At 40.1% G+C, this 14,342-nt stretch overlaps 1 protein-coding gene and 1 long non-coding RNA gene across 2 annotated transcripts in view; both read left to right on the top strand.

Moving 5' to 3' along the window:
- Window positions 1-4,579, top strand: part of LOC149174275 (delta(7)-sterol-C5(6)-desaturase-like) — a 37,784-nt gene extending 33,205 nt beyond the window's left edge. Inside the window, exon 3 of the mRNA XM_089419274.1 lies at window positions 3,985-4,579. Coding sequence (XP_089275400.1) covers window positions 3,985-4,283 — 299 coding nt within the window. The 3' untranslated portion in view covers window positions 4,284-4,579. The remainder of the gene's footprint in view (window positions 1-3,984) is intronic.
- A 144-nt stretch (window positions 4,580-4,723) lies between these two features.
- On the top strand, window positions 4,724-6,764 carry LOC149174274 (uncharacterized). Its single transcript, XR_016257916.1, has 2 exons — window positions 4,724-5,651; window positions 5,747-6,764. It is a non-coding gene; the product is annotated as an uncharacterized LOC149174274 (long non-coding RNA).
- The last annotated feature ends 7,578 nt before the right edge of the window (window positions 6,765-14,342 follow it).

Genomic DNA, 14,342 nt, shown 5'->3' with positions numbered 1-14,342 from the left:
GTGGGCCAGGATGATTAGTTCTCCTGTGGGCCAGGATGATTATTTCTCCGTGGCGACTGTGGAACAAGATGATTAGTTCTCCTGTGGGCCAGGATGATTAGTTCTCCGTGGCGACTGTGCAACATGATGATTAGTTCTCCTGTGGGCCAGGATGATTAGTTCTCTTGTGGCGACTGTTGGATAGGATGATTTGTTCTCCTGTGGACAGGATGATTAGTTCTCCTGTCGAGGCATCCTACCCATGCAGTCTGGGACTCATGGGAAGTACTTCTCATCTAATCAATGAGTAGGGAAATGGGGTTAGGGACCATTAGTAGTACTATCGATGGACACATCGTTGTATCTACGGTACTCCCTATGCTAGGATGACCTCCATTGATCTGGGACCTGTGAGAGAGGTATGACACACTCTGAGACTGACTTCGGGTCAGTGGAGGATGGTATGATACATCCTCGATCATTTCTTCTTCTTCATAGTTCGAGCAGAGCAGGGCCAAGCAGTGCAGGGCAGTGCATTTGATGGTTGGGATAGTAGCGACGGTCAGACGAATTGCAGATGGAGTTCTCCCTAGTTAAGAGGGAGTGTTAAAATTGGCAACTAGGGCCAAACTCCATGTGGGTCACTTCATTTATGGCAGCGGATATTTTTCCTAGATTCCTCTTGTCGAGAGGTGTAGGATTGATCTAAAGATCATCCGATTCCGACATGTATTTTTGGAGATATGAATTTACTTGTATTTACTTGACAAATTGTCAAAGTCGGCCAGCAGTTAAATGTGTGGCACACATGCCCAGTGAATCATATAAATACAAGAGAGGTTGACTCATTTTCTCATCATCTCATCTCACTCATTCTTCCCTCTCTCTCCTTAGCTTTGGGTTATACAAGGAGCAACTCACACGTGGGAAGGAGGACGCATTAGGGCAAGGAGGACGCTGAAAGGAGGATGCAGACGCTGCTGAAGGTCTCTTTGACCTGCATTGACCAAGCGTTGACTCATCAAGGGGGCGGTTTTGGTGTCGCTGCCTCTCCTAGGTAGACTGCAGATTTTGGCACAAAAATCGAGGCAATCCGTCCTCAAGTTTGACTAGCGTTGACTATCCTAGTTTTGGGCAGCAGGTTGACTTCAGTCAACAGCAGTTTGACTATGTTTTTGGGGCTGTTCAAGGGCTGTTTCTTTAGGCTGTTCGAGGGCTAGTTGACCGGAAATTGACCAAGCATATTGGAGGTCAATTTCAACTCGTTTGACCAAGTTTGAATTTTCTGATCTAGTGTTTGCTGCCGCTGATATAAAATTACAGAATTATGATTTTGTACTATTTCTCTCTGCTGAACTATTGAAGATAAAAGAAGATTTGATCAAAGGGTTTCCCCGCATTGGGGTTTGTCCCTGGCTAGCCGCCACATCTTGTGTCTCTTGTCTTGGCTTGTTTTCTGTTGATCGTTTAATGTTCTATCTGCACTTTATTTAATGTATATGTGATTGCTAATCTGTGGCTAATAAGAAGAAAAGAAGTAAACTGCTCTAAGCATAGAACATACCATAACTTAGCATCTTTACATAATCATAAACTCTTTTGATCCAATGAATTTTCTTCATATTGTATAGTATGAGATTGAGAGAATGTAACACATAACGAGCCCACAATATGCTACCATATCCAACCACAATAAAACCCATTTATTTGCAAGCATATTGTATTATCTATCTGTAATGACTTGGACAATGTTGGGTAAGCCTACTGATTTGTTGGTATCAATTAGCATGTCAGCAATAAATTGAACATTTTCCTTCTCCCCATTGCAATCAAAAGCACCGAATAACATGGCTTCTTTTGTATACACTACAATCTTGTTAATTAATGGCATATTATCGTATTCAGGCTTCTGTGATCCATATCAGAGTTTTTGAGAAAAGTTTTCGGCGATAATCACATCAAAATTCATTTGTCGACGCGTTTCGAACCAGCAAGTGTGGTTCATCGTTAGGACAAGATATTCCTTACAACCTTCCATCAGAAATGGCATATTCCTTACAACCTTCTATCAGAAATGATGGACACCCTGAAAATATGTCATGAAGTCTGAAGTAAGTCTAATGATAGATCCATATTTTGATTCATTCTAGCTAACAAGGTGGTGCCATTCTTCTCATAGTTGGGGCGCTTATATTTTCTCCATGTTGCGTGGGGACCAGTGCCCCCGAATAAACCCATGCACTCTGTGTTCCCGCATTCTGGGGACTTATGGACCCTTAGGAAACGTCCCCAAACTACTGGGGACTTCATCAGGGACTCAGGGAATTGCTGGCCATCCCCAAGGCGTTGTGGGCAGATTTCAGGGATGTTCTGGACAGATTCTAGGGATTTTCAGGGCAGGTTCAGGGATGTTCTGGACAAATTTGAGGGATAATCCAAGCATATATCTTTAGTTTTGACAATCAGAGACATTGATAACAATATGATTATTTTTATATTGCATTGGATCTAAATCTGTTGTACAATTTGTAGCTCAAAACATATTGTATTTTCAGTGGAAAAATTACAAGCAGCGGCTTCTATGTCAAAAAAACAGAAAAATCAGCGTTTCAAAAGGCTAATCCTTGTGGTTATTTCTCTTGTTATTTCTCATTTTTCAGATCATCTCAACTTTTACATATTGTAGATGGGTTTCCAGGAATCATGCAAGTCAGTGCTTCCACCATCGCAACCTCAAACATTGTGAAAATAATTAGATAGTAGTGACTTGGATTGGGTACTAAATGTTTGAATAAATCCCTATTCAATCCCCTTCTTAATTTGAAATATGAATTTAATCTCTTCATAGAACCAAAGTATTTTATAGTGGTTTTTAACACCACTGTAAAAATTTGCAAAACCTGTTGAGAAGAGAATGCGTTTTATGTTTAACATAATCATTATTAACAAGAAATATGAAGAAGAGAAACTGCTATAAAGATAGTTCTCTATCTGATAGATCTTTCATAGACCTTATTGCAAATTAAAAATAGTTACACTTAAGTTTCCTAAAGCTAAAACTCATGTCTAGCAGCCAATAATGGAATGTTACTCAACCCTTTTTAAAGTTGCTTAGAGATTTTTCATAATTGGCAAGTGTAAGGGTTGTGCATAATACTATATAGTATATCTTGTTATGCTTACAAACTTGAAACAGCTACAAGTATTAGTGAATATATATATATATATATATATATATATACACGACTGCCATCCCCTGAAAAATTGGGGGTGTGCTCTAGCAGTTGCAGGGACACATTCCCGTCCCCAAAACCAGTGCAATATAGTAATTTTTTTGTTCTCTAGTGGCATTAATAATCTTCTGTGAATACAGTGATTATATCAAATTGAAATGGCAATCCATCTGCATGGACATGATGGGTGATAAGTGCATCAGCCTTGTCCCAGCTTTGAATATGAAAATAATTGAATTTAATTCTCTTGTAGTTTTCTATTTTCCCCAGCCTTAAGAGGCTGATGTGGAGCCTCTTGATTGCCTTGCAAATTGGAAAGAGGGTGGATTTGCCTTCAAGCGGCAAGGGCATCTGGATTGTTTGGCGTTGTCATAAATGCAGCATACTATTCTGCATTCAAATATTTTTTTTTTTTGGGTGAACTCTAAATCCGGAATTCATAATGCCACAGAAGTGTTCTTGGATCCCTGGTCTATGAGCCATTGTTGCATTTTTGCATGATAGATGGACTTGTCCAATAAGCTTTGCATAATTTTCTGGTTTGCTTACTATCAGCAAGTAACATGTTGGTGGTTGATTGTCAAATATTGGAAATTGATACATTGCTATTTAATTTATTTGTTAGGTGGCACTATCGCTTTTAATTTCATATACTATTGCCCAACTACTGGTCATCGAGTTTATTTGGTAAACTAGAAAATTTGAGTGCATAAGCTTGGTTTATCTGACCTTTAAAGGTGCAGATTCTAACTTTTAATTTGTTGTTCTCCAGGATTGGCTTTCAATCCACTGGATGGCATATTACAGGCGATTCCCCATGTTATTGCTTTATTTATCATACCAACGCATTTTTTAACCCATGAGCTGCTTCTATTTTGTGAGGGAATTTGGACAACCAACATTCATGATTGCATACATGGCAAAGTTTGGCCTATTATGGGAGCTGGGTATCATACTATCCATCACACAACATACCGACACAATTATGGCCATTATACAATTTGGATGGACTGGATGTTTGGAACACTTCGTGATCCAACAGCTGAAGCAAAGAGCGTGAAAAATATGTGATTTCCAGCTTTTCTATGCAGCCGTTTCTCAAAAGATCTTTTGACTGGTTGTGCTGTTTACTTGCCAAAGAAACTTTTTTCTACATTTAGGGCCATAGAATAATTTTTTTTGTATATTCCGTGTAGGCAGATGTTGTACTTCTCGAAGTTTATTTATTTGGGAGCAATCGGCTTTTTATCTGTAAGTTGTAATTTGTGATATCAAGCTTTGGTTTAATGTTGTAAAGACTTGGTGAGACGGGCTGTGGAATTATTTTTATCAACATAATTAGGTGTACTTTCATATTTCATTTTAAATATTGGCTCAAACTATTGTGAAGGCATTTCGGTTCTGCTTTCTTTGTAACATTTATAATAGGCGAAGTCTGTCTGCTTTTTTGATGTATTTGAACTTAATTCTGTACAATAGGACATACCACAGGTTTGCCATGTGTTTAAGATTTCCGCATGTTTGCAGCTTTCATGTATGCAGGCATTATTAACATATGCAAGTATTCATTTGAGGGTTTTTACCACTATAGTTGGCATTGCTTTTAATGTCGGACAAAGTCCCTAATTATTTAATGTATTTTCGCCAAATGGTAGGTGGTGGTCTGAAAACGTGTAAAATAATTATAAAATAATATAGGTGATTGCATATGAATTTAACTAGGATCTTATTACTGCTCAATCAGCTGTTGAGTTCGTCTCCCTGTTCAGTCCCTAATTATTTTATGTATTTTCACCAAATATTAGGTGTTCTGAGAACGTGTAAAAGAATATTTTAATAATGTAGGCAGTTGTATATGAATTTAACTAGGAGGTGAGAGTAGACGATTGCTGAAGCGTATGATTTTGGGTGTCTCTTGTGGGAGTAGTTGTTTGTTTATCATTTCATGAAGTTTGCCTTGAAGCTGTAACATAAAAGATCAAGCCACAATTGGAGATTAGTCATGATTGGCGGCCTCAATTTTTTTTTTTAAGTTGCCATGTGAAAGGCTGGAGGCTGACTTGGCAGCAATGCTTGAAAGCGATGTTCTTGTGAGCAGCCCCTGATTATGGTGGGATGATGTCATTGGTTTGATTGAGGAAGCTGTTGTTCTTCCTTTATGGATTTCGGAATATGTTCAAGGAATTTGTTGACCATGGATAAGAGTTCTCATGTTTGGTTCACGTCATTGCTGGCCAATGCAGTTGCTGCAAAATATAGTACATCATTCTTTCATGTTTCTTTTGCCACTTTAGCTTCAAAAAGCCAGGGTGAAAGTGAGTGCATTGGTCGTTATTTGTTTGATCTTGTAAGAACTCATGCTCCGAGTACCATTTTGATCGGCTAAACTGATTCGCTTTGCTATGCTCATGGGGCATCAGGAGAACACGAGTCTTCAAGGTGAGTAAAATCAGAACTTTTTGTGCGAGTAGGTGGTTTAAATAATAATTTTAGAAGTGAAGATGATGTTATGAAAATTGTAATGGTGTTGGCAGGTACAAATTTTCCATGGGATATTGATGAATTTTTCAAGTGGCGGCTAGAAAAGGAATTTGAAGAGGAAGAAGCAGACGTCGAGATAAAGTTCGTTTGCAATAATGAAGGGCCGCTCACGGGATCCTGCGACATGGGTGATTTGGAGTAGGTGCGACATGGGTGATTTGGAGTAGGTAAACCATGAATGGCTCATTGACGTGGGTAAATAAATCAAAGGGACATGGAGATGGAGCTGGAGCTGAGAGGCTATTTAAAGAAGATATGGGATGCAGCCTTGGTGAACAATTGTTTGGGTGGTTTCCTGAATTCCTTGTATCGTTGGAGGCCTCTTTGCCAACATGTGTTGGGGCAGCCTGATGTCTGCGCCCCCACAAAAATCTGGCAAAAAGACACGTTGTGGTCTCTGCCGTGGGGCCATTGCGGTTCCTGCTTTTGTCATGTTCCGAGGTCACAGAATCGAATCTCATGTTCCGAGGTCACAGAATCGAATCCACCCGGAACTGCCGCTCATTTTGAGCAATGGCATCTTAGGGCTCGAGGAAACTTAAGCTGTTTCGAAGGCGGGGCATTTTGCCCACGTGGAAAGGCGCTGAGTGAGGAGCAAATGCGATCTCATTTTGAGCAATGGCATCTTAGGGGTCGAGGAAACTTAAGCTGTTTCGAAGGCGGGGCAGGAGCAAATGCCACCAAAAGTAAAGGAAAAAGGTGCATTCTTCCCTAAATGAAAGAGTAAAGTTGCATGAAGGTTGAATAGATGGGCTACAAGCACTTCACATGACATAAAGTAGTTCACTAAGAAGACACCAGCAGCATTCGACACTAGCATATTTTTTTTGGGTGGGTTGTGTTCATTCCAAAGGGTATTTGCATGTGTTTAGATTTTATTGCTTTTTAAAGTTGGGCTAATGTATATCGAGCGTTATGTAAAGAGGGTATAGTTTGCTTTTTTAAGAAGTTGATCGTGCATGATTGATGTTATTGTGACACTTTAAGTTCAACATTAAGATTTCATTCGTTCAAGTAAGAGATCATTTAGAATTGGTAAGTTTGATGCGGTGAAAGAAAGTATTTTTTTTTAATGATGTAAATGGTTACACAATAAATAGTTGATAGTTGATTTGAATGAGAGTGAATGTTGTAACAATTTTAATGTAGAGGATGGGTCAAAATTGTATAGTTTTTAAGAAGTGCTTTATGATGGGAAGTAACATTAAGTTGCCTAATTTAATGTTACAAGAATTTGTTCATATTGGAATGAGGGAATTTAATATTGGACAATTTTCTTTTGCATTTATAGACCAAGGAGAATAAAGATGGTGACACCAATTATGTATATGACTTTTAAGGAACATAAGGGAAAACAATTCAACAAAGGAAAGCATTATGGTTCTATGGTATTCGAGGTAAGGTTCAAAATTTGCATAATATGCTAAAAAGCTCTATATAGGCATGCACACCATTGGTTTGGTTATGGTTTGATATTCAACAACAGTTGTGTGGCATTAGACTCATATCTAGAGGTTTGGTGTTCATTGTTGAGTTTGCCTAAAGGGGGTATTGTCAACCCATACAAGGAGTCGTTGACAATTGTGTATTGGGTTAGCTATTAGCTGGTTGTAGACTTTGGGAGATATGTTACACTACGTGTGTCAAAATCAAATTAGTTAAGGTTCGAGGTACAAGTGTCAGTGGAGAGAAAGGCGTGTCAATTGCAATAGTTAGTTATTGAAAATTGTTGGCAAAGTCATTTTCACATTTAGGGGGAGTTTATCAAGGAGTTGAATGAACCATGTAGGTGAAAGACTTCCTATTAGATTGATAGTTGCAATGGTTAGGTACCCATCATTAGAGGAAATTTGAGGTAAAAAATGGGCTTCAAAATGAAAATGTACTAACAAATCAATTTTAAAAGAATTAATCGGTTTTAATATGATTATGCCATCCCATGGGCTTGTGATGTTCATTGTTGAGTTTCCTTAAGGGGGAGGTTGTTAACCAATATAAGGAGTCATTAACACTTGTGTATTGGGTGAGCACTATCTGGTTATAAGCTTTGGGAGGGAGGTTACACCAAGTGTGTCAGAATTAAATTAGGTAAGATTCGAGGTACAAGTGTTAGTAGAGAGCAAGGTGTGTCAGTTGCACTAGTTAGTTATTGAAAATTGTTGGCAAAGTCATTTTCACATTTAGGGGGAGTTTATCAAGGAGATGAATGAACTATGTAGGTGAAGGATTTCCTATTAGATTGGTAGTTGCAATGGTTAGGTACCCATCATTAGAAGAATTTTGAGCTAAAAAATGGGCCTCAAAATGAAAATGTACTAACAAAATAAACTTTAATAGAGCTAGTAGGTTTCAATATGATTATGCCATCCCAAGGGGTAAATATTTTTAGTGGGAAAAGAAAACTCTTTTATTTTTTAATTGTATTCTCGACTTATCTCCTTATATGTTTACTCAAATTTTAAGTGTATGCAATTGTTAGATGCAAGATTAGATTTAACATCCAATGAATCCCCACACTTGAAATTTGAGTAACCCTATAAGGAGAGAAGTAAAAAATAAAACTAAAAAAAGTAATTTTTTTTTGTTCCTTTAAAAATTCACAATTCCTATTTTATTAGTTTCCTTAGAGGCCCATTTTAGACCTCAAATTTCCCTAATGGTATTGTTATAGATTGTGGTTACGTTGACAATTTGATGGTAAATCTATGCTCAATGTATGGAATACAAAATACCAGGTGAGACCTGTTATCACCCTAAGAAACTCTCCTAGGTTGTATATCAGAGATGCTCGGGAACATTACAAACTCAACAAAAATGTTGGTAAATGGTGGATGAATGAAAGAAATGCTGCATATTTAAACCAAATAACCACTTCTACTATGCTTAACCCCAGACATAGGTGAACACCCCCAGACTACAAGGCTTTAGACCACCAATTACTCACAGTTTAAGGAAAATGTGATGATGGAGAATACTGATCACACCAGGAGATGCACAGGACCCTGTAATGGCCAGTTGCAACTAGTTTAAAGGTCTGTAAATCTATTTCCTAATGCACAGACAGGATGACAACTCTCTAGTATTAAAATAACAAAACCCTGCATACAAATTCAATGATACATGCTAGATTCAAACACAGAAGTGGGATGACGGCCCCTCTAATGCTAAACATCTATAGCACATGAATAAATGCATAACAGACATAGCTTGGAACAAAGAAGAAGAAATGGACAGTGAGCAATTCACAGCAAAAGAAGCTTGCATTAGCTCAAAATGAAGGCCACACGCTGCAGGTATCACAGTAGTTACAGTCTCCAGAAGTTGAAGCTTACAACAAATAACGTTCATAAACCCATTATTTGTCTTTTGGATATATATAGAGGTTGATTACAAAATTGCTCTGCTGTGTTATACGAGGAGGGATCATAATGACCAACAACCATATTAATTCTCTGAAATAGGCTTCTGCTGCAATCTCAGTGTGTTAATGAACAAAATCGACCTTTTTTGATAGTCTGATGTCCTTCTCTGAGCAGGCGGAATGCTAACTGAAAGAAACCCATAACTGATAAATGCTTTAACTGCTCGAGGTTGTCCTGTTTCCTCTTCGACCATTCTGTCATTTAAATGCGGTAGCTGAGAATTACTGTGCCGGGTACAGGTAGGTGACCGCCTTGATTCTTTGGCAGAAGAGAGCATTTAGGAGTATTACAGACAGTATGGCGAGGCAGACTTGAATGGAGGAACGAAGCTCCATCGTCGGATCGTGCAGATCGACGGTGGGGATCAGTTGATAAGGAGTATCGGGAGGTTATAAAATCGGGATAGATGAGAGCCGTCAGATCAGAGCGCGGTGGATTCGACGGCCATTGCACGAGGAAGATGCAGGGACAATAACGTGGGAGAGAACGGCGGTTTCGGGACGGGCGGTATTCCCCGCATCGCCCACGGATCAACGGTGGTTTCCGTATGAGGGCGTGCGATCAAATAAAAACACGACGTGTGGCATATGAAAACCACTGCCCCCGCGAGTTAACGCGCGCGCAAGTCGCGCGATCGGGGAAAGCGCCCACCGTTGATGACTCGATGGACGGTCGAATGGCGGGGACATACACGATGTTTAATGTGCGGGGAAAAGACGAAGACCGTTAGATTAAAGCGCAGAAATCAACGACTATGGTCATGGCGGAAGGTTATATGGGTGTGGGTCCATAGGTTAAACAACCCGGAATTAAAGAAAAGGGTTATGCAAGGTTTTAGAATAAATAGAGATAGCGGGGGGGGGGGGTTAGGAAATATGAGCGGGGTGAAAGGGAATACAGGTTTATGAAGGATTTTGGAGGAAACTAAGAACAACAGAAGTGATGAGAATATGAGAAAATGAAGGAGGGGGAAGGACAAGACTGCAACAAGTTTTCTTTTAGCATAATACAACATGGCAAAGCTGTCCTTGACCCTCAACTGTTCAAAATTGTAGCAGAGCTAACACTGGCTCCTTCTGGGGATGAGATCCTCCTTGTGAGGTCTCAAGAACCTGCAGATCAATGCCTTCGTACAAAATAGCTTAAAAACATTGCCTAGTATCCATTGGGCATGGAGTCAAACCAAGTCTACACTAAAACCTGAAAAAGAAACTGCTTACAATCATTAAGGCCAAAGGACCTTAAACAACATAAACATTCAAAAATTGGCCAACTGATGGTCCATCAAAATTGTCTCTCCTGCTCTCGGCCCCTTCATCATAGAGCTGCAAAACAGGGTTTATTTGATCCTTTACCTCAAACAGTTTAGGACATTTGAGCTTAATGGGCAGATATGGATCAAATTCATTTCCCTTCTATGTGCTCTCCTCCTTGGATGTTCTTCATGGGAGCCTTTGTACACCTGCTAAATAACCATGTTTTTTGTGTACTTCTCTGTGTCTTCTGTGACCTGCACAATAAATATGAATGGTGTACCAATGTGTTCATGTGTGGAGGACACAGAGACATTACCTGCTCTTGAATCTTTGTTTGAACAATCCTCATCTAAGGAGGAATTCGAAGACTGCACATCCTCTTTCTCTGTCTCCTGGCAAGCTGTCATTTCAATCTGTGTGGAGGCCATCTGAGCAGGTTTCGGAATATCAAGACTGAGATGATCAGCTTCAGCCTTGAGCATTGAATTTTGTTCTGCCTCAATGTTTAAGTGGAAATTGTGAGGGAATTTCATTTGAGCAGACAGAGGGACAAAAGATGATGGGGAACTTTCTTCTCCTTTTTTATTCACTGGACTGGGGATAAAAGCAGGTTGGAAAATTGGCAGATCTGCATAGCCATGTGAAGATGAGCTGGCTTTGAGCATAGGTTCTTGGAGGATGAGGGGATCAGCTGCTGACTGCTTCTGCTGATCAGCTTGTTGTTCTGTAGGCACAACAAACTCACGAGCAGTGCCTCTGGATATTTCTTTCTCATAAGAAGCCCTTGTTAGGAAAGGAGCACCTTCCAAAACATGGACCTTGTCCTCATGCTGCACTTCTTCCATGACTTTATTCTGTAAAATGGGCCTTACCCCTTCATCTTCATTTGCAACTTTATTTCTTTGCAAAATCTGCAAATGCTCATTTGCTCCACTGTATAGATTTGGAGTTGAAAAAGAAATGGAACAGCGAGCTCCTGCCTCCTCAGAATACTGCTAAGCCTTTAGTTTGGAAACTTCAGAGGCTAAAAACTCAATCATCCTAGCTAATTCATTGATTTCAGAATCATAGGATGATGAGGATTCACCTCCCTGCCTTCTCCTATCATCATCACCTTCGAGTCTTTTTGCAGCAATGATATTTGCTTCTACTTCAAAGGCTGCAGTTTGCATATCAGCCAAAGAAGCACATCTTCTTTCTTTTAACAGCAAGCAAAATTGAGAATCGAAGGCATTAGCATAAGTGAGCATAGCAGAAGCAGGGGTAGGTCTTACTTCAACTGGCATTCTGCTGTACATATGATTGAATCTGATGTTAAATTCAGACAGCACTCACCTTCTTCTCTCTGCAAATTCCCAAATTCATCATGATAAAAGAGCAAATCTTTATTATTCCCCCAGTGCTTTAAAAATACATGATCTAGGGCCTCAATATCTACTATAGATCTAAGGGGTAAATCTCTAAACCATTTTCTAGCTTCCCCATCTAGGCTTTGAACAAAAACCCTCATCCAGACATCCTCTTCATTAATATCTAGATTATCAGCATAGCTGTAAAAGGACTCTAAATGCTCTTCAGCTGTTACTCCTTTTGCACCAGTAAACTTTGGCATAAATTCTTGATAGTCTCCTGTAGGCATGGCATTCAAAGGGGTAGGCAAGACTAAGGGTCCATTCTTAGCAGCAACTATTCGTTCTATCTTTGTAAGAGCTTGCTGGCCTGCCATGACTAAGGTATACGAAAGGATACTGGTGGACTGAGTGGAATGAATCAATGAAAAGAATGCCAGAAACAGAGGAATATGATGGACAACATGGATGCCTTTTTGTACTGAGGTTCGAAAGGGAAATGAATGACTAAGGAGTTGTATGAATCTCTGAAGGTATTTCTACACTAGCAGAGATACATAAAAATTCCAAGGCTTACCTGATCCTGATGCTCCTTACTGCGATATTTTCTTCTGCTGAACAATCTTCTCAGGATCAGGCACTGGTTCAGCTGATGGTTTCTGAAGATATCTCCGAACATGCCTCACCAACTGCACCAGAACTGCAATGTGGAGTCGCCAAAGCTTGGTCTTCCACCAGTGGAGTTGCTAGATAGATGATTACAACCAAAATATGTGCCTAGACCTTGTCTATCATCAAAATCTGGAACTGTGTCGTTCTCCTAGGGAAGCTGAGTTTCAATCTCCTCTCCCCGGCAACGGCGCCAATTAATGTTATCACCCCAAGAAACTCTCCTAGGTTGTATATCAGAGATGCTCGGGAACATTACAAACTCAACAAAAATGTTGGTAAATGGTGGATGAATGAAAGAAATGCTGCATATTCAAGCGAGATAACCACTTCTACTATGCTTAACCCCAGACATGGGTGAACACCCCCAGACTACAAGGCTTTAGACCACCAATTACTCACATTTAAGGAAAATGTGATGATGGAGAATACTGATCACACCAGCAGATGCATAGGACCCTATGATGGCCAGCTGCAACTAGTTTAAAGGTATGTAAATCTATTTCCTAATGCATAGACAGGATGACAACTCTCTGGCATTAAAATAACAGAAACCTGCATACAAATTCAATGATACATGCTAGATTCAAACACAGAGGTGGGATGACAGCCCCTCTAATGTTAAACATCTACAACACATGAATAAATGCATAACAGGCACAACATGGAACAAAGAAGAAGAAATGGACAGTGAACAATTCACAACAAAAGAAGCTTGCATTGCTGAAAATGAAGACTAGACGCTACAGGTATCACAATAGTTACATTCTCCAAAAGTTGAAGCTTACAACAAAATAATATTTATCAACCCATTACATTTTGTCTTCTGGATATATATAGAGGTTGATTACAAAATTGCTCTGCTGTGTTATACGAGGAGGGATCATAATTACCAACAACCATATTAATTCTCTGAAATGGGCTTCTGCTGCAATCTCAGTGTCTTAATGAACAAAATCGACCTTTTCTGATAGTTTGATGTCCTTCTCTGAGCAAGTGGAATGCTAACTGAAAGAAACCCATAATTGATAAATGCTTTAACTGCTTGAGGTTGTCCGATTTCCTTCTCGGCCATTCTGTCATTTAAATGCGGTTGTTGAGGAATTACTGCGCCGGGTACAAGTAGGTGACCGCCTTGATTCTTTGGCGGCAGAGAGCATTCAGGAGTATTACAGACAGTATGGTGAGGCAGACTTGAATGGAGGAACAAAGCTCCATTGTCGGATCGCGCAGATCGACGGTGGGGATCAGTTGATAAGGAGTATCAGGGGGTTATAAAATCGAGATAGACGAGAGCCGTCAGATGAGAGCGCGGTGGATCTGACGACCATTGCACGAGGAAGATGCATGGACGATAACACGCGGGAGAACGACGGTTTTGGGACGGGCGGTATTCCCCGCACCGCCCACGGATCAACGGTGGTTTCCGTATGAGGGCGTGCGATCAAATAAAAACACGACGCGTGGCATATGAAAACCACCGCTCCCGCGGGTTAACGCGTGCACAAGTCGCATGATCAAGGAAAGCGCCCGCTGTTGATGACTCGATGGACGGTCGGATGGCGGGGACATACACGATGTTTAATGTGCGGGGAAAAGACGAAGACCGTTAGATTAAAGCGTGGCAATCAACGGCTATGGTCACGACAAAAGGTTATATGGGCGCGGGTCCATAGGTTAAACGCCCGGGAACTAAAGAAAAGGGTTATGCAAGGTTTTAGAATAAATAGAGATAGTGGGGGGGGGGGTTAGGAAATATGAGCGGGGTGAAAGAGAATACAGGTTTATGAAGGATTTTGGAGGAAACTAAGAACAACGGAAATGATGACAATATGAAAAAATGAAGGGGGGGAAGGACAAGACTACAAGTTTTTCTTAGCATAATACAACATG

This window comes from Pinus tabuliformis, chromosome 4_1 (assembly GCF_031772625.1).
Source record: "Pinus tabuliformis cultivar Carrire ecotype Pingquan chromosome 4_1, CPIR1, whole genome shotgun sequence".
Lineage (NCBI taxonomy): Eukaryota > Viridiplantae > Streptophyta > Pinopsida > Pinales > Pinaceae > Pinus > Pinus tabuliformis.
The sequence above is the reverse complement of the archived record's forward strand: the minus strand, read 5'-3'. Positions and strand labels throughout refer to the sequence as shown.